At 54.9% G+C, this 27,565-nt stretch overlaps 2 protein-coding genes across 7 annotated transcripts; one reads left to right on the top strand and one right to left on the bottom strand.

Annotated features, from left to right (window-relative positions):
- Positions 1-573: 573 nt before the first annotated feature.
- Positions 574-2,211, bottom strand: MRPL2 (mitochondrial ribosomal protein L2). The gene is made up of 6 exons (XM_039717113.1): positions 1,905-2,211; positions 1,671-1,812; positions 1,467-1,582; positions 1,269-1,379; positions 908-981; positions 574-818 (listed from the first exon to the last, which is right to left on the bottom strand). The coding sequence occupies exons 1-6, from the start codon at positions 2,194-2,196 to the stop codon at positions 606-608; spliced, it is 948 nt and encodes a 315-aa protein (XP_039573047.1). The 5' UTR covers positions 2,197-2,211; the 3' UTR covers positions 574-605.
- Positions 2,081-27,546, top strand: KLC4 (kinesin light chain 4). 6 transcript variants are annotated; one of them, XM_039717110.1, is made up of 16 exons: positions 2,081-2,216; positions 12,718-12,984; positions 13,170-13,400; positions 13,718-13,796; positions 13,883-14,108; positions 14,409-14,496; positions 14,797-14,898; positions 15,204-15,377; positions 15,533-15,632; positions 16,121-16,173; positions 18,644-18,711; positions 18,793-18,901; positions 19,679-19,801; positions 26,409-26,533; positions 26,647-26,704; positions 27,067-27,546. In XM_039717110.1, the coding sequence occupies exons 2-16, from the start codon at positions 12,736-12,738 to the stop codon at positions 27,154-27,156; spliced, it is 1,875 nt and encodes a 624-aa protein (XP_039573044.1). In that variant the 5' UTR covers positions 2,081-2,216; positions 12,718-12,735; the 3' UTR covers positions 27,157-27,546. The 6 variants fall into 6 exon arrangements, with proteins under 6 accessions (XP_039573044.1, XP_039573040.1, XP_039573046.1 ...); XM_039717106.1 differs by having other exon boundaries at positions 19,679-19,828; XM_039717108.1 differs by lacking the exon at positions 2,081-2,216 and adding an exon at positions 2,264-2,380 and having other exon boundaries at positions 19,679-19,828.
- The last annotated feature ends 19 nt before the right edge of the window (positions 27,547-27,565 follow it).

The following is a 27,565-nucleotide window of genomic DNA, read 5'->3' as shown; positions in this document are numbered from 1 at the left end:
GCTCGGGGCGCTCGCCGGCCCGCCCGGCCGCTCCCGCGCCGCTCCGGCCGCGGGCGCCTGCGCACAGCCCGCCCGACGGCGGCCGTGAGGGCCGGGCCTGGGCGGGGGCAGCGCTGAGGGCTGCGTGAGGCACGGGGAGCACAGCGCGGCGCTGGGGGCGCGGAGGGACGGGGCAGGCTGGGACACGGAAGGCGGCGAGGGAAGGACGGCGGTGGAAGTGGGGCAAGGGAGCAGTGAGGCGCTACCGGGGCTGGGAGGAGCTGATGTCCGTGATTCGCAGCTTCCCAGTCACCGTGGCTGGAAGCCGCCTTCCCGTCCGCTTGCCTTCACTCCTCCACAAGCTGAGGGTGAGAGAAGAGCTCGGGTGTCCCACAGCTCGGTTTGACACGATTGTGCCAACTGACCGCAGCGGGTCACCCACCAACCTCAGACTCAAGCCAAGGCAGTCCACAGCCCGGCACCCATCCCTCCCACCAATCCCACTCCTGCCAGGGACTGAACACAGCAGAACCTGACCCGTGGGAAGGTGAGGAAAGGCCCCGTGCACAAAACACATCAGTAATGCGACAGCAGTGGCATGAAAAACGCTTTATTTGCCCCGAGCATCACTCCACTGCTTTGACCCGTGGCAGGTTGACGTAGCTTTTCATGGGCGGGAGAGGCTTGATCTTGCGCCCGGCCCAGCCACCCTTGCGGTGCCACAAGCCCGTGTGCGGGCGCTTGCCCAGCCAGCGGTTCCGGCCCGCCTTGCCGATCACCCGCTTGTTGTGATCCACGTTGGACACACGGCCCACTGTGGCCACACACGTCTCCAACACCTAGGGGACACAGAAGAGCTGCAGCCCTCCCTGGGGGCACACGGTTGCGTGCCCAGGCAGCGGAGCCAGGGACAGCAGAGCTCCTTTACCTGCATGTGCCTTTTGGACGGCAGCTGCACGATGGCTGTCCCGTTCACTTTCCGCAGCAGCACCCCACAAGTACCTGCAGAAGGCAAGAGAGGAGGCAGCTGCACTGAGCAGCAGCACAAAGTGACAAGCACATCCCCATGCTGGTAACTCCCTAAAGCACTTTTGTACTTCAGCAGCACTTCTCGCTGCAGACAGAGCCTTGAGGAATTAACAGGGCAGAGCTGCCCCTGCTTTTCTGGAGGGATGTGTTGCCCTCTAACATGAAATGGCAACTCCCTGTCACTGGCCACCCAGAGCAGTGCCCCCTGCCCTCCTCTCCACTGTGCTCAGCCAAACCCCTACAAAGAGGGGGTTCCATACCAGCTGCGCGGATGTACTGTGCTCCCTTCCCAGGGTGGCTCTCCAGGTTGCAGATCAGTGTGCCAACAGGCAGAGCTCCCAGCGGGTACGCGTCCCCTTCACTGGCTGACACTGGAAGACAGAAGCTGACAAGTTGGGCAAGGCGCAGCAGACAAGCCCTTGGCAAGACCGGCACAGCTGCCCCTGCCCCCTGCGCACCTGCCATCCTGCTAATGTGAGGCGAGGTCGTGATGGTGCTCCCGGGCTGCATGTTCTCCGTGGCGATGATCCAGCGCTTGCGGTTGCCGCCGGCCACCAGGGCGATGTCAGCCGACCTGCACGGAGAGCCCGCCGCGGCTGAGCCGGGGCCCACGGCTGGCGGCACGGCCCGGGCCCGGGGCCGAGCCCGCACCCCGCACTCGCCTGCAAGGGTCGTATCGGACACTGATGACCTTCTCGGTGAAGGGCTCCGGCGGGGCCCCCTCCTCGTAGCGCAGGCGCTGGAAGTCGATCATGCGGTAGCGCCGCTTGTGTCCCCCACCGATTCCCCGCACGCGGAGGCGGCCTGCGGGACACGGCAGCGGCTGCAGGCGGGACCCCCCGCGCCCGGCCGGCCCCGGCGGCCCGCCTGCGCCCGCCTTCCCGTGTCCCGCACACCTGTGTGGTCGCGCCCGCCCGTCTTCTTCATGCCCACGGGCCGCACGGTGTACTTGGTCCGGCACTTCCACAGCGGGTCGGTGGTGCAGCGCGGCGCCGAGCCGCCCAGCCCGCGGCAGGCGGCCAGCGCCGGCAGAGCCGGGGCCGCCGGCAGGCGGCGCGCTGCGGCCGGCAGGGCTGAGGCGGCGGCCATCTTGGATTTAAAGGGGCTGCGCCGCTGAGAGGGCGGGTGGTGCCCGAGCGGGTCTCGCCCCGCCCCCGCCGGGACCGGGACAGCGACCGGGACCGCCATCGACGGCTTGTGCCCAGCAGGTTGGACTGGCGGCGTTGCGAGGGCTCGGTCGCTCCCCTCGGCGGCCCTGGCGTGGGGAGGACACACGGAGCGCGGCGGCGCAGGCCGGAGCGGGGGCGGCCTTCCCGGGGCGCCAGCCGCGGGGGCGGTGGGACCCTCGCGGGGAGCTGGGGAGGCCCCTGTGGTGCGGCTGGGGCTGGGGCTGGGGCTGGGGCTGGGGCTGGCGGGGCTCGGGGACCGTCCTAGCGCACCGTGGGTGTTGGGCTGCCTGAGCGAGCGGGGGCGAGGGCAGCACTGGGGCCGTGCCCGCCGTAACGCTGCGGGTCGGCGCTAAGGGCGCTGCCGGCTCTGCGGACTTTGGAGCCGGCGAGGCGCGCCCTGCGGGATCAACCCCTTCAGCACCGGGGGAGCCGCTGGCTCCGCAGCCCTGCCGGTGCCCGCTCCGCTCGGGCAGCTCCCGGTACGCAGGCTCGGTGCGCCCGGCCTCCCCGCGGGCAGGGCCCACTGCCACGCAGGGACGGCCGGCGGAGGCCGGGAGCCGCCGGGGGAAGAGCGGAGGGTGTGCATGGCAGCTGTGGGTCAGCCCTGAGACCCGGCCATGGCTGTGGGCACAGACTGCGGGATTCGCTGCTCTATAATTAGTCTGTGTCTTCATTGCCCGGAATGGCTTTCGGTGTCACACAAATAATGTATGTTTGCACTTCTGCTATGTAACTTATGTGACATGTAAGCGTGCCATAGCTGTATGGCACCGCCAGCCAGATTTGCCCTCCAGAGCTAGGGAATGGAGGACAGCAAGGTGCTTTAGGAAAGAAATATGTGTTGTGAGATGAGGTAAGAGAGAACCTGCATGTCAGCATGGCTGGGCTGGGCTGTGTTCCTCCTGGGATGCCTGGAGCCCTATCCCTCTGGGGGAATCTGTGGGGAAGGACAGGAACACCAGTGCTGGTTCAGGCAGGTGTAGGGAGCACCATGACAGTTGCGTGTTACCATGCATGGGATGGCGGTAGCAACAACCCAAGCTGGATGCTGTGTCATTGTCCTCCCTCTGAGAAGAGCAGCCAGAGACTGAACAAGTGCTTCCCGGCCCAGCCCCACACTGCGCAGTGTGGACGCCACAGGGCTCCAGCCTTCCCAGATCTCCTGAATTGGCCCTTGCTGTGGGCACAGCGGCAGCAGCCACGCAGCTGGAGTGCCCTCTGCAGCTACACCAGCTTGGCTTTGGGCCGGGATGGGGTCAGCAGCGGGGACGCAGGCGAGGGTGGTACCGAACAGGATGTGAAACCTTCCTCCACAGGATGGAGGGTGGGATGGAGCAGGAGCCCGGTGGCGGCCGGAGCTGCTCGGGCAGCATTTGGCGGCGCCGCGGGGGCTCGGCCCTGCTGCTGGGCTCCCGTGGATCCCTGAGGAGGGAGCTGTGAGCTTGGCATGCGTGGCGCTCTCTGCGCTCCCAGGAGAGCGTCCGACCGTCCTGTTGCCGGAGCCTGCCCGCATCCCTCCCCTCCCCCTGCCGCAGTGTGGTTGGCTGCCGAGCGCCGCTGCTCGCTCCCGGGGCAGCGCGGCAGACGGAGCCGCGCAGCGCCGCGGCCGCCGCTCCTCCGCCGCCTCCGCGAGCACCGGCGCTGGACAAGCCGCTGCAGGCAGCCAGGTACCGCTCCTCTGCGGCGTGGGGCGGGGGACATTCCCATCCGGTGACTGGGACGGGCAGGGTGCCCAGCCACCCTGGAACAAAGGACCGCTTTGATGCGCAGTTTCGGGCAGAGCTGATGAAAACTTTTTTTTTTTTTTTCCTTGTGAAGCTTTCACGTAGTCAGGTGGGCGCAGATTTCCCTGTGGTGGTTCTGAGGGGTGAAGGGGTTTCTCTGGCTTGTTTGTTTCAAGGGTACGCAGCGGGCGTGCCTCCTGCTGCCAGACAAAGCCGGAGAAACGATGACGGAGGCAGGTCATACAGCAGTAGCTCTCAAAGAGCCTTGTTTCGCCCCAAACCGTCTTTTCGTTAATTAACTGCTTCCTAAGCTTTTCCGAAGTGGAGGTGCACCCTACCAAAGGTGGTGGGCTGGGGGAATCGCTGGAAAGCTTCTGTGAAGGAGAGGATGCGCCTGGGAGGAGGTGTCTGAAGAAGAGCTGGGGGATGGTGTTGCGGTAGAATGCTCTGGCCAGGCAGCCGGGAGAAATCTGCACAATGGTGGGAGGCAGCAGCACATTACCAGAAACAGCAGGCTTCCCTGCGTCTTGCATAGCTGGCATCTGGCACTCTGCTGCAGTTCCGTGCTCAGCTCTCCTCTAGTGCCCTTGGTCTGCTCTCTGCCGTGCCACCTTGGAGAGGTGGAAAACACCCACCCCTGCCTGTGCTCGTGGGGAAAGAGGGTGGTGTTCAGCACACATCAGGTCAAAGATCTGGCCAGCTCAGACACAGGGTAAATAAACATGGCTGTGCTCTGCTGTAATTGGCAGAAGGAGCAGGAAGCATGTGTTCTCTCATCTGCTGTTTTGGAGGAATGTCCAGGTTGAAACAACAGTATTAACCCCAAATACCAAAATGGCTCTTGGGGCACAAAGGACACGTGGCAAGGTACTGACCTTGGCAGAGTTGCTGGATAAATGCTTAATTTGCTGGGAAAGAGCCATGTAGCTCCTCAAAGAGCTTGAGCCAGAGATAGAACAAACAGGTCCTCTGCTTGTTTCACAGGTAGAGGTTTGTCCCTGTGACTTTGCCTGCCTTGCTGTGGTTTACAAAAGCTTTTTGCTTCTAGAAAAGGTAGCGCAGCCTTGCAGCCTGCAGTCAGCTGGTCTTTGCAGGTGCCCCAGGTACACCAGGGAGGAAGGGCACACCAGAGCCCTTCAGGGCACACAGAGTGGCTCCAGAGCGCCTGCTGCTCCCATCTGCATCCTGGTTATCTCCTGTGTGCAACTCAGGCACATCCAGTGCACAGCCCTCACATTAGACAGATGCCTGCAAAGGCACTGGCTCCTGGGAATTACTCTGCCTGCTTTAATACTGCTTCATGCTGTCAGGGCAAGGTAATGGCTCTCGCTCTGTTTTTTATAGTGCGAGACTCCCAATCAGATTCTGAAGCTGGGAAGAGATGCTTGCCCTGGCTCTGTTCCAGCTGCTTAGCTCTTGTCTCTCCACTAGCCTGGAAACATGTTTTAATGGTGTTTCGCTGTAGTCCCAGGCGCAGCAGATGCAGAATGGATTTGGTGAGCTGCTGCAGACACCAACAAGTTTAAAAACAAGGTCTTATCAGCTGATCTGGAGGTGCCAGCATAAGCTTGCTGGTGGGAGGGGTGATGACTGCTGTTCTCATTCCAATGGCCTGCTGGAAGGGGCAGGTTTTCCCAGCCAGCTGGGGTATATGATGTACAACCAGAGCAAAATGGTTTTCTGCTAATGGCAAAAATCGGTGCTATTTTTTTTTTTGGTTGGTTAGTTTTGCTGTTGTTGTTTGTTTTGTTGGGGTTTTTTAACCCTTGTTGATTCCAGTATCTGTATTCTTTAGTAGTAACAAATGGAGTGAAACCTTTCTGGTATTGAAAGGAATGAGTGATCTGATACAAAGCCAACCAGACTACCTGTTCTGTCTTCTTCAGAGTACATATCTATTCTGAAATTGGATAATGCTTTGAAAATGCAGGAATTGCTTGCTCTGGTCAATCAGAACAAACACCAATACCTTTTGTCTTGTCCATTTCCAGCTGTGGGCTGGAAGGTGGGAGGAGTGTGGGGAGCTCCCATGTTCTTTCTATGGTGGTGTGAACATGAGTCACTGTGGCCAAGTCCTTGTAAAGCCACCTTATCACCCCCTTGCCCTGGGTTTCAGGAAGGTTATGTGACGTTGTGTGTTTTATTAGAGGTTGTGGGGGGTAGGGAGCCAAGGCTTCTGGGACAGAGGAGTGTTGGAGGCTCCCCTTCATGCTCTTTCCCTTCAGCTCCTGTCACCTTGTGACTTGAGCTGCAGATCTAGTTCCTTAGTCCTCGTCCCCTGGGCCTCTTGCAGCCTGCTGGTTAGCACAGACATTCCCAACACAAGCCTTCCAGTATCTAGGAAAAAAACCCAGAGCTGGCAGTGTCAGCTGCTGAAAGGAGCAATCCTGGCCATGATCCCTGGACAGCCCTCCCTATCCCCCAGACAGGGATCAAGGCATATCAACAGCACAGTCAACTTGTGTGTTGTATGTGGCTCTGAGGATTGGGGAAACTGGTTGGGTGAAGTCTTTCTGGGCTTGGAGAATGACTTCAAAGCCATGGGAGGAGATGTCTGGATGCCAAGGAGAGTCCTGGTTTTGGGGCATAGGAGAATGTGAGTAAGACCACTTCTTGCCTTCACTGCATGCTGTGTTGTTGCAGGTGGATTGCTTTGGGAATCCAAAAATCCCTGTGGGACCTTGCTGGAAGGAAGCAGGCACTGATTCCCTTTCTTTGGTCCTTGGATCAGTTTCTAGTGCTGCGGTGCCTTGCTCCTTTGTCCTGAAGAGGTGTTCACTAAAGGCAAACATATTGAGTTTATCTGAGGAATTCAGATGAAGAATTTTTTTTCTTATTTTTTTTTGCCTCCCACAAGAGGATGGTTAAGTCATGGTACAGGGGTCTGAGGAGTTTGTGGGATCTCCGTTTTGGGAGATGGTCCTTTAGTTATACACAGATACCTGGTTTGGGTGAGGGAATGGACCAAAGACCTCTAAACATTCATTCCGAGTAATACTCTTCAAGTAATACTCAGGCCAGACTCTTACTGAGGGAAAAGTTGCAATGCAAGAGTCCCTCTATAGTACTTGAAGTCATCTATGTGTTGGTTTAACTCTCTAGACTGTCTGCAGTGCAGGAAAGGTCTGAGCTGGAGGCTGGCATTGGGAAAGAACTTTGGGTGGAAGATGGGACTGTAGATGTCCCCTTTTTTTGGCAGTAGGATGTAGAAACTTATGAGGCCACTGGTGGCAGAGAATATTATGGACATTGGAATTTGAGTGACACCTTTTGACTTTACAATTGCAGCTCAGAGATATGGTAGGTATGACCTCCCAGAATGCTGGCTCCTGACTGATGTCCTCTTTGTGTGTTCTTAGTGGCTCTAAGGGGCATCTAGGCATTTCTGGCAGCAGTAACAAGCATCACAGAGCTCCAGTCCTGCTCTGTGCCTCACTTGAACCTCAGCATTTCCTGTTCTGCCTGGATTAAAGCAGCTCTAGAAATACCAAGTTGGATGTGGAGCTCAGCAGCACTGGTTTGTCCCTTTTCTGTGGTTCTGCTCCAGGTGGCCTGGGGTGGTGACCCTGAGCACAGTGGCTCTTCTAGCAGTGGACTCAGTGTGCAGGTGTTCCTGGCAGTGTCAGCGTGTCCTGGCTGTGCAGTGGAAGCCTCAGAGGCCCTGCCAGCTGACTGTAATCTCCTATAATCTGTTTGCTTTCTGACACTGGTATCAAAATAAGAAAATTTGTGCTCATCACACAGCTTCTATGATGGCTGCAACTTTGTCATTCTGTTTGCTTTTGACTGCTGTTATTTTATTTTTCAGCATCCAAAGTATTAGGTCTAGATTTTGTTGCAGTGAAGACTCGCTTATTTGCAGTCTCTCTTCTAGCTTCATTGGAGGTCAACCAGTCATTGCAGAGACCCTTTGTTGCTTGACAGTAATGAGCTGGCAGAAGTCCAAGGAAAAACAAACAAACCAAAAAACCCTCCCTGCTTTTATCAAGTCGTTTTGCTTCCCAAATGTATAACCTTGCTGTTTCTCCAGGTAGCAAAAGCATGTCTCACAGGAGGAGACTGGGGCAATTATGATGAAGCAAGACAAAGCCTTGTGTTTCCATTTCTAAATGGAAACCATTGCTATCTATCTCCCAAATGTGGTCACTTGCTCTTGCTGTGGGATTTACTCTTTTCCACGGGTAGCTTTTTTCCAGCTGTCTTTCTGCAACTACCTTACATCACTTATATCCTTGGATCACCTTCTCCTGTGGAAGAAGTTGCTGCTGAAAATCTGTTTCACTTCTTTACAGAAAGTGCTGGCAGACTATCTGCAGTTTGAAGGATGCTGCAGTTATTGTCTTGTGCATGCAGAGAGGCAGTGAACTGCATTAGTTGAGTTGTTTGTAGACCTGAGATCTCTGTCCTGTTTTAGTTGACTCCTGATTTCCCCAGTGCTTCTCCTCCCCCACTCCCATAGTCTTTTCTAGCATTACACATCATAACCTAAGCTTTAAGATTGACTTGGACCCATTTAATCTGGCATCCTTGTAGATGTTGTGGGTTGAAGATGGGAGCAGTGAAGCTTCCAGCTCTTTCCTCTTAAAGGTCTCGCATGTGGGAGCAGTTTTGAGAGGCAGAAAAATGAGCTGCTGAAATTGCTGATGCTTAGCGATTTCGCGGTTATGCACTTGAATGCAGGAGGAAGGTTCTTGCCTGGCAGGATGTATTGCTGATGGATGCCTGGCTGATTGCTGCAGCTGCCACAAAGCTCCGTGCACGCATGTTCCTTCCCTGTCCTCCAAACGGGAGCAGAAGAGGGGAGATGAGATGGGTGCTGTCGGAAAGGCAGGCTGTTCTAGCAGCTCGCTGTAAATAGGGAAGACGTGCCAACTAGGGCAGAAAGGGGTGGGTGGAGACCTGGGCTGGGACACCTGCAGGTCCATGAGGACTGCAGCAGGATCAGCTGGGAACAGGACTCTCCATCTCTCAAGGAGCTCGGTGGAAAAGCATTCTTTCTTCCTGTTCCAGTCTGAGCCCCACCCTGCAAGGGGCAAACCACGATATGTCCCCTCCTCTCTGCAGAAAACCTCTGAGTGTTTTCTGCCTGGGTAAAGGACACTCAGGGCCCCTTACTTAATGTAAAGGAGTAGGAGGAGTGCATATACAGCAGCCTCAGCCTGTCTGACCTTGGCACTGGCTGCCATTGCAGGTGTTTCCTCTTTGGATGGCTGAGCACTGAGGGTAGACCTGCCAGCACTGGAGAGAACTAAAAATAAGCTCTTTGCGGGGAAATTTCTGCTTTGGAAAGTTAAGTCAGCTCTTGGTGGTGTTGGTTGCTTTTCTTTGCTTTAGAAGAGGTAGCAGCATTCAAATGACTTCTCAGCAGTCACCTCATTGTTTTCTTGTTGAGCAGCTGTGTGTTGTTCTTAGGTTTTGCACCCTCTGTCCAGCCTGGACAATCCTCTGTCCACTGCTGAGCATGGAAACATGCTGGTACCTAGCAGAGCTGTGCTTCCAGGATGTCACCCTAGGGGAGAAAGGCTGAGGTTGTTACAGATGTTTGTACAGCCTGTGAGAGAAGAAAACCCTCTATTGGGATGCCTTGGAGGATCTGAGGATGTAGTTGCAGGGTAGGATGAGTCTTATATGCTGTGGATCAGGACATTTTGATGTTTTGATTTATTTTTCCTTCTCAGTCTGAAATCTTTGCAGTTTCAAAAAACAAGTTGATTGTGAGGACTGTGAAAGGCGTGAGCATTTTCTGCTAGAAGGGCTGAAGAAGGAATGTTGCTGTAGTAGAGATGCTAATGGTTTAACACACAGCAGTTTCACAGTTGAGGAGTAGTTCTGTGTACAGTGGAATTAATGAGGCTGATTTTCTATGGATCTGGGTCTTGTCTGCCTGACTCTGTTACCTAGCAAGGTGTGAGGTCTGGTGGCTTTTTATCCTGTAACATGTTCCTCTTCCCAATGCGTTTGTATTGCACTTTTTAAAGATGGCAGCAAGATCTCTGTTTGGACATAAGTGATGCTGCCATGAAAACTGTCAGCATTTCATTTCATACGGTTGGCCCCAGTACCCACAGGGACTTGTGCTGCTCAGCTGTGAGAATTTCAGAGCAGAGTTCTGGTCTTTTGGGCATGAGGCTGTTCCTGGGTATCTTCTTGTGTCCCAAGCATTGCCTGTGATCCAGAGAACTCCCACTTGCCTGTTTTCCTGTTTGCAAGTGAGTCAGGGTGTGTTGCCTTATAAGTTGGAACCAGTGATAGGGCCATTTAACCCTTTAGCAGTTATTACCTAGGGTTCTGTGGAACAGCCTGCTGAGCCTTCCTGGGAAGCTGTCTGGAGCTATTTCAGAGCATCAGAGTTCGTGGCCATATGAGGCAGTACTAACACCCTTTGGGTTGCCATCCTCTTTTCTCTGGGGCTGGGAGTTGTTGCACATTTCTTCCTGAGTTGTGCTTGCCTGTAGAAGTCTGCATTAAGCAAGGCTTTCCTTATTGCTTTAGCACATGATCCCACTCCAGGTGTGTTAGAAAGGTGAGAAAAATAACTAGGGGAACTGTTGACTCTGTAGAAGTCTGCATTAAGCAAGGCTTTCCTTATTGCTTTAGCACTTGATCCCACTTCAGGCATGTTAGAAAGGTGGGAAAAAGAATAACTAGGGCAACTGTTGACCGGAGTGCTTAGCTGCCAGTTTCTGGAGAATGAGTTTGGAAGATGGGGTATGAGTGGCAACCAACTCTCAGCAAGCCCATTTTTCCTTTTGAACCAGTAGTCTGTGTCCTCTGTCTTGACCTGAATGAGGTTTTTCATGCTATTCTTGTCATATAATCTCCTGTAAAGGAAACTGGCATAAGTCATGGTCCAGGTGAGACTGTTTTGGTATAAAATGTGCATGGTTAACTGCATGTGGAGCATGACAGATACCCAAAAGTGAAAGATAAAGTGAAGAATGACTCAGAATTGGTGCTGATGCTAGATCATGAAGTGAATATGAAGTCAGCATTGTGACTTTGGGGGAGGATGACTCAGTTCTCGTTTAGAGGTGTGAACAGAAATCCAGTCTTCAAGAGACACGAGGTGTTTCTGCCCTGCTGAGGGGTTCAGTAAGGTCTCCTCTGTGAGTTGAGGGTTTGGCCCCCCTTTCCTGAGGGATGGATGTACATCATGGGAACAGAAACCAAAGAAGAATTGAGAGGAGAGTTCAGGCCTATAAAATAACTGGAGGAAGAGTGAGGCTAAAGAGGAGGAGATGAGTGGGTTTAATAATGAGATGTGTGTACTTAAAACAACTGTCCCGGTGTTGTTTGTCATCCTCACTTTAAGTGCCTCTCTGTTGCTCAGGGCCCATTCCCCAGTAGTTCCCTGCACTTGGATAGAGTGCACAGGTGAGGAGAGGAGGAGCCTGCCAGAAAGGGGAGCTCTGCTTGCTCTGTTCCTGTAGCTGGGACAGTATTTCTGTTCTCTCAGTAAAACAGGCACAAGGCAGCTGCCGAGCGAAGAGCTCAAACCATGCAGAGGTGGGTCCAGCAGGAGGTCAAAGGCAGATCTGCTGGCAGCAATTCCTTCACCTCCTCCTGTGTAGCTTCTGGGCAGTTTTCCAGGCAGCAGGGCCCTGGGCACTCAGGTTACAGAGGCCTCTGCCAGCTCCAGGTAGCAAGGAGGTGCTGCTGGGCAGGTGCTGCCTGTGCAGGGTTTTGGAGGCTGGTCTTGGAGTGACCTGATAGCAAGGTGGGAGGTGGCTTTACTGTTGAGTAATGTGAGGAGGTTGCTGGGGTGGCCCAGCTGGTGGGAGAGGCTTGGACTGTGCTAAATGAGCGAGTCCTGGAGCAGCCAGGGTCTTGCTGCTAGGGCTCTTGCCTGCCTGCTGTGTTTCCCTAGCTGCTGGACTTTGTACCCAGGGATCTTGCAGCCACACTAACATTGCAGGTTGTAGCACTTGGTGTCGCTGTGCAAAGGCAGTAGCTGGGGACTTTCCCATTGTATGTCTGGGGGAACAGGACAGGGAAGGACTGCAGAGTTCTTAGGCCATCCTGAGGAGTCCTTGGGGTGGCAGCAGGGTGAATGAAGATGGAAAAGCTGTTGGTGTTTCAAGTCAACACCTGCACAAGGATTGTGTTAGTGTGACTGTAGCTGTTGGTGTATGTGAGTGTCTGCAGTCAGGCAGTGGTGTGGTGTGTCCTGCTGGTGGCATGTCCCTCAGTGCCACAATGGCAGTTCTGTGCAGAGGCTGCAGTCCTCAGGATGTACTCTTCTGGTCATATTTTGGTACAGTATTTTGGCACAATATCTGGCAATATTTTGGCATAGCAATACCACTGATGCCCTCCTGTCTGAGATGCTCCTCTAGGAGATTTTCCTTGAAACAGAAAGCTTTGAGCTGGCATCCTCACTTTGTGTTCCCTTTGTTCTGCAGTCAGAAGAGGTGCTGAGCTCTGACAGCCTCTCTGCATCAGTGGTCTGTGGGCAGAAGGTGTATAGATTGCAACCCCAGCTGCCAACCACAAATCTCTGCTCTTAAATGGAAGCTAAATTAGTCTTCCCCCTGCTGGGAGTGTGGGGGTGTTGGAGGTCACCGCTGGTTGTCCCCTTTTTGTCTCCTGTCCCTGCAGGCCACCTGCGCTGGTTGCCAGCACTCCGGCCACAAAAGCAGAGCACGTGCCCTGACAGCTGTCAGAGGGAGAGGGGAAGATGAAGGAGAAGGGCTTAGAGTAGACAGTCTGTTAAATGCTGCCTCTGACTGCTTGAAGGAGGTTGTGGTGCTTGTGTCTGCTAGTGACTCTCTGAAACAGCGCTGGGGCACTCAGGTTTTGTCTTGGTCTCTGTGCAGGGCTGCAGGAGTAGGACTATGTCCACCATGGTGTACCCAAGGGAGGAGAAACTGGACAAGCTGAGCCAAGAGGAGATAATTTCCAACACCAAACTGGTAATGCAAGGGCTGGAAGCACTCAAGAATGAACACAACTCCATCCTGCACAGCTTGCTGGAGACCATCAAGTGCCTGAAGAAGGATGAAGAAGCCAATCTCGTGCATGAGAAATCCAACCTGCTCCGCAAGTCAGTGGAGATGATAGAACTAGGGCTTGGAGAAGCTCAGGTGAGAGTGGGGGGTGATCCCTGAGGTGCTATCTGGGATTGACAGAGGAAGGGCAGGCATGTGGTCATTTCCCATAAACTAGAGGGGTGGGAAGGGGCTAAGTGTAGAAGGCTAGCTTGGGTGGACTCTAAGCATGCAAGGGAGAGACAAGACTGTGGTTGTTACTGACTGAGACTCTTAACAAGGTGATGATGGCATTGTCCAACCATCTGAACGCTGTGGAGTCGGAGAAGCAGAAGCTGCGTGCTCAGGTGAGGAGACTGTGCCAGGAGAACCAGTGGCTGCGTGATGAGCTTGCCAACACCCAGCAGAAGCTGCAGCGTAGTGAGCAGACCGTGGCTCAGCTGGAGGAGGAGAAGAAACACCTTGAGTTCATGAACCAGCTGAAGAAGTATGATGAGGATGTCTCGCCTTCGGTAGGCCCCAGTCCTTTTGAGCAGCTGCATTTGTGGGTCTGGGGGGTTGGACCAGGAGAACTGCCTACATGTTATCTCATGATAACCTTGCCCTGGATTTTGTCCCTTCCCATGCACAGCAATGCCTGTAGCTAAAGGGGGCCTGCATGGGGAAGAGTCTCTGAATTTTCTTCTGTGGGGGAAGATGGTGGCAGAGATGGCAGGAAAAATTGAATGTGTTGAGCTGCAGAATGGCCGAGAGTTTGGCAACTAACTCAGCCCAGGCTGATGCTGTCTGTGCTGAGAACCAACAATATTTGTAATTCTCATCCTCTCAGGAGGAGAAGGAGGGTGACTCCACCAAGGACTCTCTGGATGACCTATTCCCAAATGAGGAGGAGGAGCATGGTCCTGGATGTAAGTGTTTGCTCATGCATGGGTGCTGCCTGTCTCTGTTCAAGCCTGCTGGGCCAACTGTGCCGTGTTTATTTCTGTGCCCACAGTGCCCCACCAGCACAGCAGTGCCGTGGCAGCTGCCCAGCAGGGAGGTTATGAGATTCCGGCACGCTTGCGCACCCTCCACAACCTTGTCATCCAGTACGCCTCCCAGGGACGCTATGAGGTGGCTGTGCCACTCTGCAAGCAGGCACTGGAGGACCTGGAGAAGACATCAGGCCATGATCACCCTGATGTGGCTACCATGCTCAACATTCTAGCACTAGTGTACAGGTGAGCATGGTGGGAAGGGCAGGATTGGGCCAGGACAGCTTTCTGCATCTCCTATTTCCCTTTACAGCACATCCTGGGGCTCCCCAAGCTTCCAAGGGTTTGCCTTTCAGAAAGGTTTTAGACTAGATGGGGTGTTTGGTTTACCAAACTCCCAGATATATCTAGGGACTGACAAAAGCAGGGAGGAGGAGGGAAAGAAAGGACTTTGTGGATCTGTGTGGAAGGAGCACTGTTCATAGTTCTGCCTGCTCTGGGCTGTAATGTCCAAATCCTAGATAACTGGTTGACTTTGCACTGCAGGGATCAGAACAAATACAAAGAAGCAGCACACCTCTTGAATGATGCTCTTTCCATCCGTGAGAAGACTCTAGGCAAAGACCACCCAGCGGTGAGTGTCTCTCTCCTCTTCCCCTTCACCTTTGGGTGCTGCTGGGGCACTGTTCCAGCAGTGTTTTACTGCTTCAGTATTTCCTGCTGGCTGCCTCAGTACAGCCTGTAAGGAGTTGGCTTCTCTTGGATCCTGCAATACAGGCAGGGCAGCCTTCTGTCTCTGGACCTCCTTCTCTTGAGAAGCAGCAGTACTGCAGGCATAGAGGAAATGTGACAGTCACTGTTACTGTTGCTTGTGCCCCTTGTTTGGTCTCACTGGAATTTGCTTTGTTTCATGGAGAAGTTTCTGTCTCTGCAGGTGGCAGCGACTTTGAACAATTTGGCTGTTCTCTATGGCAAGAGAGGGAAGTACAAAGAAGCAGAGCCGCTGTGTAAGCGAGCCCTGGAGATCCGTGAGAAGGTATGACTCTGCCATGCTCTTCCTCCTTTCAGCTCTCTCTGTGGGCTTTCTCCCATTACCTCAATGCATGTGGGAGATCCAGGGCCTATCTAGTGTGTTCAGCTGCTGATTCTGCCACCACCTTTCCTGTCTGTCCAGTGTTTGCAGTCCTAGAGAGGCCTGCCAGGAGGTGGAAGCTGGAATTTCTCCTCCTTTCCAGACCCTGGGTTTTGTCTGACATAGGCATGTGCTGGGGGGACTCCAGCGTCTACTAACTCCAAGAGTCCACTCCAGTCTTTGTGGCTTCTCTTCTTTTATTCACCCAGGTTCTAGGCAAAGACCATCCTGATGTGGCCAAGCAGCTGAACAACCTGGCCCTGTTGTGCCAGAACCAGGGCAAGTATGATGAGGTGGAGTACTATTACTGCCGGGCCCTGGAGATCTACGAGAGCTGCCTGGGTCCTGACGACCCCAATGTGGCCAAGACTAAGAACAACCTGGTGAGGCTCTGGGGAGAGGCCATGTGGTGTTGGGGAGGGCTGCTGTGGGAGAGGGGAGCGTTGCCTGCTGCTTAGAGACAGAGCAATAGCTGCAAGAGGTGGGCAGACTTAATCCGTTTCCCAGTGGGGCTGGAGCTGTTTTCTTTTGGTTGCAGGCTTCCTGTTACCTGAAGCAAGGCAAATACAAAGATGCAGAGGTGCTGTATAAGGAGATCCTTACCCGTGCTCACGTGAAGGAGTTTGGCTCTGTGGATGGTTTGTACAGCAGAAGCCCTTGGGGCAGGGGAGGGTTTCCTGGCTCTCAGCCTAGACTTGTCTGGTTCTGGTGTTGCCCAGACTGAGGGATGGGATGTCTTGCAGGGCCCCTGCTTTGGGCATCCCTTGAGATGCTGCTGTTCTAGTGTGTTATGCTCTTCCCCCTCTTCTCTCAGGAGTCTTAACCCAGTCTTTTTACAGGCTTGGGTATAGTAAATGGCATAATCATGCTCAAGCATAGGCTGAAGTTTTTCCAGTGCACCTGGCACCTGTACTTCAGCTGGGAGGACTTGTTCTTTCCTTCCCTTGTCCTGCCTTTGCAGTGTTGGTTGACTTTCTTGGGACTCTGGGCCAGGGACCGGGGGGAGGATCTGAAGTGTCACTTCCCTCTGATGAGATGCTAGCTTTGGGGACAGAGTGCTGGGCTGTACAGGAGGCAGACAGTGTGGGGTGGTGAGTGGACCTGTTTTGCATTCTTCCCGACACAGATGAGCACAAGCCAATCTGGATGCATGCAGAGGAGAGAGAGGAGATGAGCAAGGTGAGTCTGATTGCAGAGGATTTGATCTTCTCCTACCACAGCCTATCTCTTATCTCCTCCTTCCTGGAGAAGCTGCAGTCTGAAGAGCTACCAAGGCCAGGAGGCATCTGGAGAGGGGGGATAGGGGATACAACACTGCTGCTCCCTGGGCCAGCAGGGAGGGAAGGTCCATCAGAGAGCAGGGTGTTTTTCCTTGGGCAGGGCTGTTCAGTCTCTCGGCCATGGCTGCATGCTCTCTCTGCTTTAGTGATTGATCCCTCTTGGGCATGCAGATGATGGAAGATGGCAGATGGCAGAGGGTTGTGCTGCAAGGCCTTGGCACTCTGTTCCAAAGAGCTGCCAGTACCCAGAGCATAACTGGCTTCTAAAGCAGCTCTAAGGCAGTCTAGAGAAAAAATGAAGGTCAAGAAGAAAAGTTGCTGTCACCTTGCTTAGGAAATGGAGCCATATCTGACAAGGGTGTTTGCACAAGGTGGGCCCTAGATGGCCTCTGAAAGGGTATAGAAATGGACTGTGCTTGCCTTGGGCTAGGCTGAAAGGCGAAGCTACTGTTGCTCCTGCAGCCCAAGCCCTGTTCTGTGGTCAATAAATGCAGTAGTTGTGTTTTGGCTTTTGCCAAGTGTAAGGCCCCATCTGTTTTTTGGCAGGCCAGTGAATCAGCAGAAGGAAGGGTTCTGATCTAGTCCTCTACCTGCAGTGGGACTCTCCTTTTTTTTGCCCTCAAAACAGTCCCCAACCCTCCAGGGTTCAGGCAGCAGTCTGGCAGGCTTGGCTTAGTGACTGATGAGTCCCATCCTATCAGCTCTAGAAGCAAGGCACTGGCAGGTGCTTCCCACAGCATCCTGTGCCTTCCCATTGAACCACTCTGCATGGCTCCCCATGCAGGGCACTGTTCAGCTTTACACTGTTCTGGTTGCTGTACTGCGAAGGCTCTGCTGCAAAGAGTCTGCACTTGCTGCAGCACCATCCTGGAGAAATCCAAGCTGGAGTAGAGACTGGGTTCTCATTGCCCCCTCTGGGACTGAGACTCTTCTGACGGTATCTTTGGAGAATTTAGGGATCAAATGTAGATAGCTGTAGTATGAAGGTGTGCTCCAGATAATGCAAGCACTGCCATGGGGCAAGAGAGCAGGCCGGGAGACTCACGGTTGGAGTAAGAAATTCATTTTACATGTGAGTCTTAGGCAAGGTCTAAACCTCTTTCCCTGACTCTGGGGCTCCTCTCCCCACGGCAGCTGTGTCTGTGCCCCATGGCAAAGCAGGGTTGGCACTCCTGTTCAGCCAGCAGCTGTAGTCACAGACCTGCTTGTACTCCTGGCCCAGGAGCTGGAGCTGTTGTACTGTGCCTTGTGCTGTTTTCATATCTTCTGTTAAAATGTGTGAAATTCCTCTGGCGGAGCTTGGCTACTTTTGTCCCTTGCCCCACTTTCCTGGCAGCAGAAGGCCAGTTCATGCCATCAGCAGGGCCTTGGGCACAGCTGGCAGCCCTGGCCTTCAAGGCTTTGTCTGCCCCAGAGGATTGGACACCTTGCCTGTTAGGTTCAGACACCCTTCAGGGCTGCCTCTACAGGAGAGATGTATTGAGTCCTGAACTCCCCTGTCCCTGGTGCCTGCCCAGGCTGTGTAGGCTCTGGTGTGAAGAAAACTATATGTGCCTATGGCACAGGGAGACTCTGGCATGTGGGATAAAGAGCTGAGAAGTGCTGTGGGAATGAGTGAGAACAATGCTCCCCATGGAGACAGTTTCTTCTGGACTAGAGGGTAACTCGTGCTGTGGAGCAGTAGCCCCCTGCTCCTGCTTGGTGCCATGGTCCTACATACCCAGGGCTAGCATCTACTGCCCTGCAGATTGTCCAGATCTTCCCTGAGCATCAAGTTCTGCCCCCTGTGCTGTCACTCTGGCCAGCAGCCCGTTTGCAGCTGGCTGGGACAGGGCCAGCTAGGCAGCTTTGGGATGCAAATGCTGGGCATGGGAAGGGACAGCTAACTGGGCTGAGCTGCTGTAGGGCAAGCCTGACCTTGTAGCCAAAGGCTGGGATGGGGCTGGCTGATTCCTTTGCTAGTCCTGGCTGAGGGATTTAGTGCCCATGGTGACTGGCATGCTGGTGGGGTTTTGTCTCCCTTTTGCATTTTGGTTGGGGTGTCATGCCCTCCATTATGCCATGAGAATAGGCTGTGCTGTCCTTGCTGCCTTTGGTACCATGGAAGTGGGTAAGGAGATGGGATTGTGCTCCTTCCTGAAACTAGGATATCCCTTTTGCTTGTGGCCCAAATCTGTTGCATCAAACATGTTTTTAACTTTCCTATCAGGAAGCTGCTGGGCTTCATCACTGCATTTGCATATTTTCCAAAGGCTGGGCTGGTGCAGGGGTGCAGCCTGGGGTCTGACCCTGGCATTGGTGGCAGAGCACAGGCCAGAGAAGGGCAGTAGATGTGGGACTAACAGCTCTCTTCTCTCCTCACCCTGTAGAGCAAGCACAGAGACAGTGCTCCCTATGCTGAGTATGGTGGCTGGTACAAGGCCTGTAAGGTTAGCAGGTAAGAGCTGGTTTGTGGGCAGCTGTGGACTCTGGGGGGGTGACCCCAGGGCTCCTGCTCACCTTCCCTCTGTTACCACAGCCCAACTGTGAACACCACTCTGAGGAACCTGGGTGCGCTGTACCGGCGCCAGGGCAAGCTGGAGGCAGCCGAGACCTTGGAGGAGTGCGCGGTTCGCTCCCGACGACAGGTAACCCCAGAGGGACCTTCCCTGCTGTGGGGGCATTGCAGGGCTGGGGGTGGCCCTGCCTTTGCTTGGGGTGTGGTGAGGGACTCTCCTGGGCCTCTCTGATGTTCTTGGTTTGTGTTCCCATGACACCAGAGGGCCTCGGTGTTTGGGGATGCATTTGTGCGGAGATCCACACGTGTGTAGGTGTGTGGGGTGGCGCATGTGTGCGTGGATGGAGCAGATGGCCATGAGTGGGGAAGGCATGGCTCACTGAGTGCAGAAATACTGCAGCAGGGTTAAGGCAGGTTCCTGGGCTTTGTCAGCTACTGGGGAGGGCTACACTTACTGGGATGTTTTCTTCATACTATTTTTTTTTTGTCCAGAGGCAAAAAATACCTAGAATTTCTTAGAATACCTCTTGTCTTAAACTCCTCTCAATCCTCAAATAATAAAGCAGGAGCTGTAAGCACCTAGCATGAAAGACTGAAAGACAGCTGAATCCTTCACACTTCAGAATGTGAAGGAAAGAAGCTGTCAGCTTTGGGGTAGTGAGCCCTTGTTCCATAGGGTTGGTTATGGCCTTGTGAGGACTCACTGAGCTGGGGGTTCAGACAGAAACTGCTAAGTGCAGGATGGCATTTGGCTCCATCCTGGTTGTGCTGGGCAGTTTTGACTGTGATGGGGCAGTGGCCAAGAGAGGGAAAAGGAACCAAGCACAGTGATGGCACAGTGGATCTCCAGAGGGAAGGAACATGTAAAGACAAAACACGATTCTTCCTTATCCTTTCCTACTTGCAGGGCATTGACCCAATCAACCAGACGAAGGTGGTGGAGATCCTGAAGGAGGGGGATGGCACAGAGAGGCACCGGAGCCTGGGGGGCAGTGTCAAGTACGAGAATGCCACAGACGGTAGCGAGGAAGTGAGTATGGGCGTGGAATGGAGCGGGGTAAGTACAAGACACCATCAAGAATGGCCTCAGCCGGCTGCCAGAGGGGAGGGACAGCCTGGCTGAGGGCTGTCCCCGCGTGGCCTGTCGTGGCATCCTTGTCTGCCTCCATTCATTCCCTGCACATTTCCTTCCCTTTTCTTGGCATGAGCCAGCCAGCCCGCAAAGGTGCGTGTCTGGGTCTGGCTTCTGGTGTATAGAACAGATCTTCCCAGCTGAGGGCTCCTGCTTCCAGGGAGCTGCCAGGCCCTGGCAGTGCGCAGCATGAACTGGCCCTGGTCTGCCCTTAATCTTAGCCTTGTAACCTTATTAACATCTCTCCCTGCTGCTCCCCTCTGGAGGCCCTGGCTGACAGCATCAGCCCCATCTTGGGCTCACCCAGCCTGTGAGAGCCATTTGGCTGTCTGTCCTGCACTGTGCCACTGACAATGCTGAGCCTGGGGAGGGTTGTGTGTGTGTGATATGCCTGGTGTGTCTGTGACTGAGTGACTGACTGCAGGGCACAGGAATAGTCTGTAGCCAGCATCTTTGCTGTCCCCCTCTCCTGGTCTTGTGCCCTAAGCAGGTTCTGGCTAAGCAGAGGGGATAAAAGGCAGGTCTTGGCAGGATGGCAAGCTGGGCTGACCAGTGGAGGCAAGAGACTGATGTTAGCTGAGGCACAGACAGGTCAACCTGAACCTCTCAAGGTTTGCTCTGAGGCTGAAGGTGACTTTGGTCACTAGCACTGAGTTTGGAGAAAGGTAGTGATCCAGGGCTGGAACAGATGCCTTTTGTCTCCTGCAAGCAGGAGGATGGAGAAGATGAACAAGTGAGCATGGTGCTGGTGGGTGCTCGGCTCAAGGGCTGCTAGAGCTGTTAATGCTGACATTCCTTCTGCAAACTCTGAGAGCACAGACTAGCTGGGGTTGTTGCAGCCTGGCATAGGGAAGGCACTGAGCACACAGAGTCCTTTGCTGCCCCCTCACATCTGCTGTCACTAACCCTTCCCCACCTGGCTCTGCTCTATCCCCACCTGCATGAGCTCCCTCTCTTCCTCTTTTTTCTTCCCTGTTGCCATGACAGCCCTTCAACACCCAAAGCCTGAAGCCTGCTGGCTCTCTTGATTGTGGATTGTACACAGGAGGTGTCTGAAGGGGATCTGAAAAACAGACCTTCAGGTGGACCCAGCAGCTTTACTGGATGCAAGGCTGTCCTTTGCCCCAGGTCTTGGCATCAGGACCAAAGAGCTCTGGCAAGGCACCAACTCTAGGCCCCTGCACTCAGCATTAGTAAGGGGGCTAGACAAGCACAGAGGGAGGGCTGCAGGTGTGGATTAGAATCACCTGGTCCCTCTGCTGGCTGGTGTCTTTCTGCAGCTCCTCCTGACTGTGCTTGGTGTTGGGTGATCTCTTTGCACTGGTGATGGTCAGGGAGACCTTCCTGATGGTCTCTGAGCTGATCATCCTGAGGCAGGTAGGCAGTGCCACCCTCTGCCACAGCCAGTCCCAGGGAATAGTCCCTGCTTATGTGACCCTTCCCTAGGGGTCTTAGCAGAGCTTCCCTGACCCAGACAGCTGTAAATAGAGGATTGGAGGGCTAGCCCAGCACCCTGGGGGACACAGCTGCTGCCACATGATTCCTTTTCCAGCCTGCTGCACACATAGCCAGTCTTCTCTTCTGAGCCAGCAGCCCTGCACTGCACTGCAGCTCCCTGCAAAAGAAGGCTGAGGCAGCTCCTGCTGCTCCTGTCTGTCACAGCCTGTTTTTCCTGTTGGTCCAGAGATCTCAGATGTGCTGCCTTAAAGCAGCCTCTGCTGCAGGCAGAGCTGTGGGAGGCCCCAGGGTGCCCTGTGCCCATAGGCAGCTCTGGAAGCACCCCAGGGCCTGGATCAGCTGCTTGCTGCCCAGGTAACTGGGATGTGAGAGCAGGGGCTGGCACCAGCTCCGTGGTGCAGAGGCCTTGGCAGGTACCCAAGGCCCAGGAGCAGGAGCCCTCGGAGCAGGAGACCCAGGCTGCTCCTCCCTGAGCTAAGCTGTTCCTGCCAACCCAGTAAGCCCACTAGCAAAGAAGTGAGGCTGCAGTTTCAGCCTCACAAGACTCTCTCCCTGCCCAGATGTGGCCTGTGGTCTCTGCATGCAGCCTGGGCCTTGTCCCACCTGCTCCCTAGGTGACCTACAACCTCACAGCCTTGTAAATTGTGTCTTTCTCCTCTCTGTGCACTAGGCTTAAATGCCTCCCGAGACTCCCTCTTTCCCCTCCACCGCAGTCACCTGGATGTTTGTGTTGTATCTTCCGACTTTTCCTCCACACCATCCCTCCTTCCTCGGCGAGAGCTCCACGCCAGTCCCCCAACCCTCCTGGCGCGCGAGGGCACCGCGACGCCTGCAGAGGAGTGCCTGGCCACATGGCCCAGCTCCAGTCCCGTGGCCAGCAAGAGCAGGAAGAATCTGCGAGGAGCTGCCAGCTCCCCCAGGCCAGGGTGACGCGCCACCGTCCCCTTGCGTGTCCCCACCCCTGGCCTGCCCTTGCCCATCCCCGGGGCCCAGGCCTGCGGGGGATTGTCTTCACTCCAGGCTTGCTGACTCCATTGTCCCTAGACGTCCTCCTAGCTTGTTCCCTCCATCTCTACAGAGGCTCCAAGATGGAGGGCTGTTATGGGACAGTGAGCCTGGCCTAGGCAGGGCTGTCATGTGCCCAGTTGCTTTCTTGCCTGTAGGCTTAGCTGATATTAGTGCCTTGTAGCAATCCTGTGCTGGTTCCCAGTGAGATGGGCTCTCCCTGCAGCACAGGGCAGTCCCCATCTTGCTACTCTCTTCCCTGCTGAGCTCTGTGACCCAGGAGCAGTGTGTGGGTCTCTCTGTGGGGCAGCCCATAGAGCTACTGTACATCCAAGATGAGGATGGGGGCAACAGCCAAGGACTATGTGCAGGAACTGGCCAGCACAAGCATGTTTGGCTGCAACTTCCTGACTGGATGCTATAGCCAGGTTCCTCATCTGGCATTAAGGGCTGAATCAACCCCATTGCTACAGGGTTCTTAGGTGTGGCTGGTGGGAGAAGTGGGGGTGAAGTTGTTTGCTGTTCCTTGAAGGTAGAGGAGGGGTAGGAGGAAAGAGTGTTTTTGCAAGGGGTAGACCCCAGATCATTAGAAGTGTCTGAGATGGGGAATGGCCTGGATTGGAGCAGAGTGGTTGGGAGAAAAAGAAGGTGTAAAGATGGATATGAGGAAGCAAAGGGCTGGAGGTGCTCTGTGCAGGTGGGAGCAGATGGGATGGCTGGAGGGAGGTTGTTGCAGGGGTAGGGGCTGGATTGCTCACAGGTCTGGGGCTGACTGCAGTCTGGCTGTCCCTAGCCAAGTGGGTGGGAAATGTGTAACCCTGTTACCAGCAGGGTCACCGTGCTGACCCTGAGGGGGTGTGGGGGTGGCCAAGTGCCTCTGATGGCTTCAGGCCTTCACAGGGTCTGGTGCTGTTAGTCATTGCTGGGAATAGAATGTGTCCCAGGGCCAGATCTCCACTGTCTTGGGTCTCACATCCTTGAGTGTACACTCTCATCCCACCTCCTATAGGAAGGGAACCTCCCTGGCCCTCCTGTCTGGGAAGAAAGCTGGGGAGGTTGTAGGCAGCAGGATAGAGCCCAGGGGCCAGCACAGGACTCCTTATTTATTTAGCTAGATCCCCTTTTATGCTAGTCATTGGGCAGGTTGTGATACTAAATGTGCTTGTGTCTGTCTGGGCCTGGCTTTCCTGTGGTGGTGCAGAGGTCTTGGGGTACATGCATGCTGCTCCCCTGGAGTTTGTGCTTACTGAAAGGAAGCTTGTCCTCAGGACATGGGGCGTGGAGCCCAGGGCAGAGTGCCACAGGGCTGTCCTCTCTGTCCCAGTGCTGCTCCATGCTTCTGGAGAGCGGTGAGTTTCCAGTGCAGGGTGTGTTTGGACCTCAGGGCCACCTGCCCCTGTGCTTTGCCATGTCCTGGACCTGGTGCTGTAACAACCATACCTCTAATTAAAGGTAGACTGACCCAAATTGCTGCCCTGTGCTTCTTTCCATGCTCTGTAGGCCAGCGTCGGTCAGCCCTGGGGTGGTGGGTGCAAATGCTGCTGGAGCAGGTCTGGGGGTGCTTGGTGTCTGTCTGTGTGTACAGGGGCATTTGCTGCCCCCAGGGCTCCCCTCCCAGGCTGAGCATTGGAGATGAAGGACCCAGCTCCACTGTGCTTTTTCCCTGTCCTTCAAATTGGAGTTGCTGCTAACCTCGGCTCTGTAACCGTGTGTGGCAGGGCTGCCCTGGGGCATCTGAGCTTGGACCTTCCCCAACCTTTGGCATTTCTATTTAGCCAAAGAAATACCCCATTGTGTCCCTCAGTGCTGAGCTCTACATGCTGCCAAATCTGCCCAAGTCCTCTGCCTCCGTGCATTAGGCAGGGTGGGAGCATGCAGTGAAGAGGAGCTCAGTGGTGGAGCTGCTTATTTTTTTTGGAATGCTCTCATCCTGGTGGGTGCAATGGGGTGGGGGCTCTGCGGCAAACCAAACCCATAAATGTTCTGGGTTAAAAATAACCCGTCAGAAAAGGGAGTGGGGGGAGTAGAGAGGCTATTTTTAACCCAGCATGCAGCAGCATTTGGTTCTGGTGTTGGTCTGCAGTCAGTCTGCATCGCTGCAGCTGGGGAAATGTGGCTCCATCCTCCAGCTCTGATACAAGAGCATTCTTCCTGACCTGATCCTGCTGCCCTTGTACCATGGTCCTGCTCCCCTGTCCCAGCTGCGTTCCCTCTTCCACCCCTGGCTTGCGTGCCCTGGGAAAAGCAACAGTGCCTGGCATAGCAGTACCCTGCAGGGAGAGTGGTGACCCAGTGCAAGTCTGGGGGGGAGGCAAAAGACACCTCCCCATCTTTGTTAATGCTACACACTGATATTCAAAACCTGCCCGGGATGCCTCGTGCAGGAATTGAATTGTTTACTTTGCTGCTTTGGGTGCTCTCTGCATTTCTGGTGACTGGGTCCCTTTGCAGCAGCAACATATGGCTCTCAACATGGAAAACCCTCAGCCCAATGACAATGTGAAGAGGTTCAATGCACTTGTTTTGTCCCAAAAGGGATGAGAGGAATACCAGGAGAAAGGTTTGCTGGTAGGAAAAATCATGGTCAGCTGTTAGAGAACAGTGTAGGGCTGGCTCAGGTTTGGGTGATCAGAGCAGAGGAGCACTGGAAAAGCCTTCCCCAAGGGCCACAATGTGTAATGATCAGCACAAGGGTGTCACTGGCCTAAGGCAGAGACCCTGCCTGCCTGCAGAGCTGCTGGGACAGTGCTGAGGTAATTGCTTCTGCTAGCCTGAGCCACAAGGCATTTGGTCACTTGGAGTGCTTCCAAGGGGCTGCCTCACATCTTCCTAAGGAGTAAAAGGGCTTCTGCCATCACTTCACCTCCTTCTCTTCTGTCCCAGTGTTCCAGGAGCCATTCACAGCAGGAGCAGGGAAGACTGCTGTTATCCAGCCATCAGAGCAAAAGTAATTCCACATCAGCAGTGGTGTCACAGCCTTATGTAACAAGCAGGCAAGGCCACAGAGGAAGAGTTTGGTGGCATGATGACATGGTGGCATGGTGTGGTGCCATGCTGTCAACCTCTGCCTTGCATGCATGTAGAGCAAAGTGCAGGAGGTGGACTGGAGCCTGTCAAGGCCTGAGAGTGCCTCACTGAGTACTAGGGACTTTTGGAGGCATGTGGGAGGAAAACAGGCTCAGGAACAAGATTTCAGGCTGGTTTTGGTCTTCAGAAAAAGCAGGTAGACATGAAAAGCTCCCTGCAAAGTGCCACCTCCTGAGGCAGCTGGTGGGGCTGCATGCTGCTAAAGTTGGGGGGCCTAGGTGGTGCCTGCTTGGCAGCACAGTGCAGTGAATTCATCCCCAGTGGAGCTGCCTGAACTGCTCCAAAGGCTCAAAGCTAATTCTCTTGGAGGTGTTAGATATGGGACAAGGCTGTGTGTGCAGTGTGAAATGGTCTTGTGTGATGTGAGTGAGTCTGCAGGACCAGGAGTGCATCTGTGTGAGTGCTGGACAGAGAGGAGGAATGGTGATGGTGTGATGAAGAAGGGCAAGGGGAGGGAGAGGATGAGGATGGCCTCCAGCCAGCAGCAAATGAGGAGAGCATCCTTGTAATGAAAGCCCCAGCAGCCTGTCCTGGCCTGACAAAAGTATCCCTAATTTTGGGGGCTTGTTGCCTCTCTGGCCACTGGGACCTCCTTGGTAGTTGCTGCCTGAGCTGTTGCAGGTGATGGAGCTGTGTCATCTTTGAGCAGGACTGTGCAGATGCCAGTGCCATTTGTGCTGGGAGCAAGTCAGCAGCCTGTCTGGATGTTGAGCTTGCACTGGCAGGAGGGAGCATCAGGCTGGATGAGCCAGAGAATAGCAGCTGACTCCCCAGTTACCATGTCCTGTGGAGAACCCCATGCAGTGAGCAGTAAGCCTGCCTTGGGCCAGGGCTAAACCCTCAGTGCAAGTGGGCAAGAGGATGTTTGGAGCCAGTTCCAGCCACTCATCAGCATCATGCCAGAGCCTGATCAGTGCCACTCAGCCATCACCCTGGCTTGTGTCTCTGTGTCCAGGATGGCAGTGGCACTCTCCAGCGCAGCAGCTCCCTGGGAAAAATCCGGGATGTGATACGGAGGAGCAGTGAGATGTTGGTCAAGAAACTGCAGGGCAATGGTCCCCTGGAGCCCAGGAACACCAGGTACGTACAAGGGTCAGGCTGCATACAGGGCAGGTGTGGGCCCTGCCACTTTGTGTGTCTGGATCTGACCCCTCACAGCACGATCACATCTGCTCTCCTCTGCTTTCTTATAGCATGAAACGAGCTGCGTCCTTAAATTACCTGCACAAGTCTAGTGATGCTTCGTTTGAGGTAAGCACAGTGTGAGTGGTGGGGCTGGTGCAGGACTGCACATGGGGCTGGGGGCTGTGTGGCCAGCAGTGCAGGGGGTGAGGGGCATATTAGTGAGCCCCAGGTGCAGTGCTGAGAACCCCTGAGCTTGTAGCCCCTCGTCTGAGGTCAGAGCTCCAAATCTGAAGGGGTTGCTTCCAAGGACTCACCTTCCTCCCCACAAAGCTCAGCCATAGATTGGGAGCAAAGGCAGCAGCTACTGTGTGTGACAGCGGCACCAGGGCCGTCCTGGCTTGCAAGGCAAGGGGTGCAGGAGTTGGGGTGGCAGCTTTGGGGCACGGGGGTGGATTGCAGGTACTTCATGGGCACTGTATTTTTTCCAGGGCACCCAAGGCTTCCGTGCGGAGAGCAGAGGCCTGAGCGCCAGCAGCATGGACCTGTCCTCCCACAGCTCCCTGCTCTCCTCCAACTGAGCTGGCTGCCGCGCTGCTGGGCACCCTGGCTTCGCGCTGCACGGGGCAGCGCCCGGCACCTCCCCACACCACCTCCTCTGTTCTCCCCATCACCGGTTCTCGTGCCACCGTCTGCCTGCCCAGCCCGGCCTCCCCCGGGGGTCCCTAGCTAGTTCGGGCACCGCAGCCCGCCCGCATGCTCCTCTGCTGCTCACCGGGGCGCGCAGCTCCGGCGGCCGCATGCTCGGTACCGGTCACACACGCTCACCAGGTAGAGTCGCCAGCCCGGGGAGGGGGGCTATCCCCCAGGCCGGGGCAGCGGCGGGAGTGCCCCATGCGCCCGGCACGCCGGTGGTGCGCCGGATGATCGCTGTACTTTATTTTATTAAATAAAACCGACCCTAGAAGCGACCGCGGCTCGGCCTGAGGG

Source organism: Passer montanus, unplaced genomic scaffold (assembly GCF_014805655.1).
Source record: "Passer montanus isolate IOZ18808 unplaced genomic scaffold, ASM1480565v1 scaffold37, whole genome shotgun sequence".
NCBI lineage: Eukaryota > Metazoa > Chordata > Aves > Passeriformes > Passeridae > Passer > Passer montanus.
Note: the sequence above shows the minus strand (reverse complement) of the source record. Positions and strands in the feature narration are given on the sequence as shown.

Coding starts and splice junctions, on each gene's coding strand:
- MRPL2 (XM_039717113.1), bottom strand. CDS start 2,196: ATGGCGGTCCCGGTCGCTGTCCCGGTCCCGGCGGGGGCGGGGCGAGAC. Junction 1,813..1,904: donor GGGCGGGCGCGACCACACAG/GTGTGCGGGACA, acceptor CGTGTCCCGCAG/GCCGCCTCCGCGTGCGGGGA. Junction 1,583..1,670: donor GTCCGATACGACCCTTGCAG/GCGAGTGCGGGG, acceptor CTCTCCGTGCAG/GTCGGCTGACATCGCCCTGG.
- KLC4 (XM_039717106.1), top strand. CDS start 12,736: ATGTCCACCATGGTGTACCCAAGGGAGGAGAAACTGGACAAGCTGAGC. Junction 14,497..14,796: donor TAGGCAAAGACCACCCAGCG/GTGAGTGTCTCT, acceptor CTGTCTCTGCAG/GTGGCAGCGACTTTGAACAA. Junction 26,534..26,646: donor CTGGAGCCCAGGAACACCAG/GTACGTACAAGG, acceptor GCTTTCTTATAG/CATGAAACGAGCTGCGTCCT.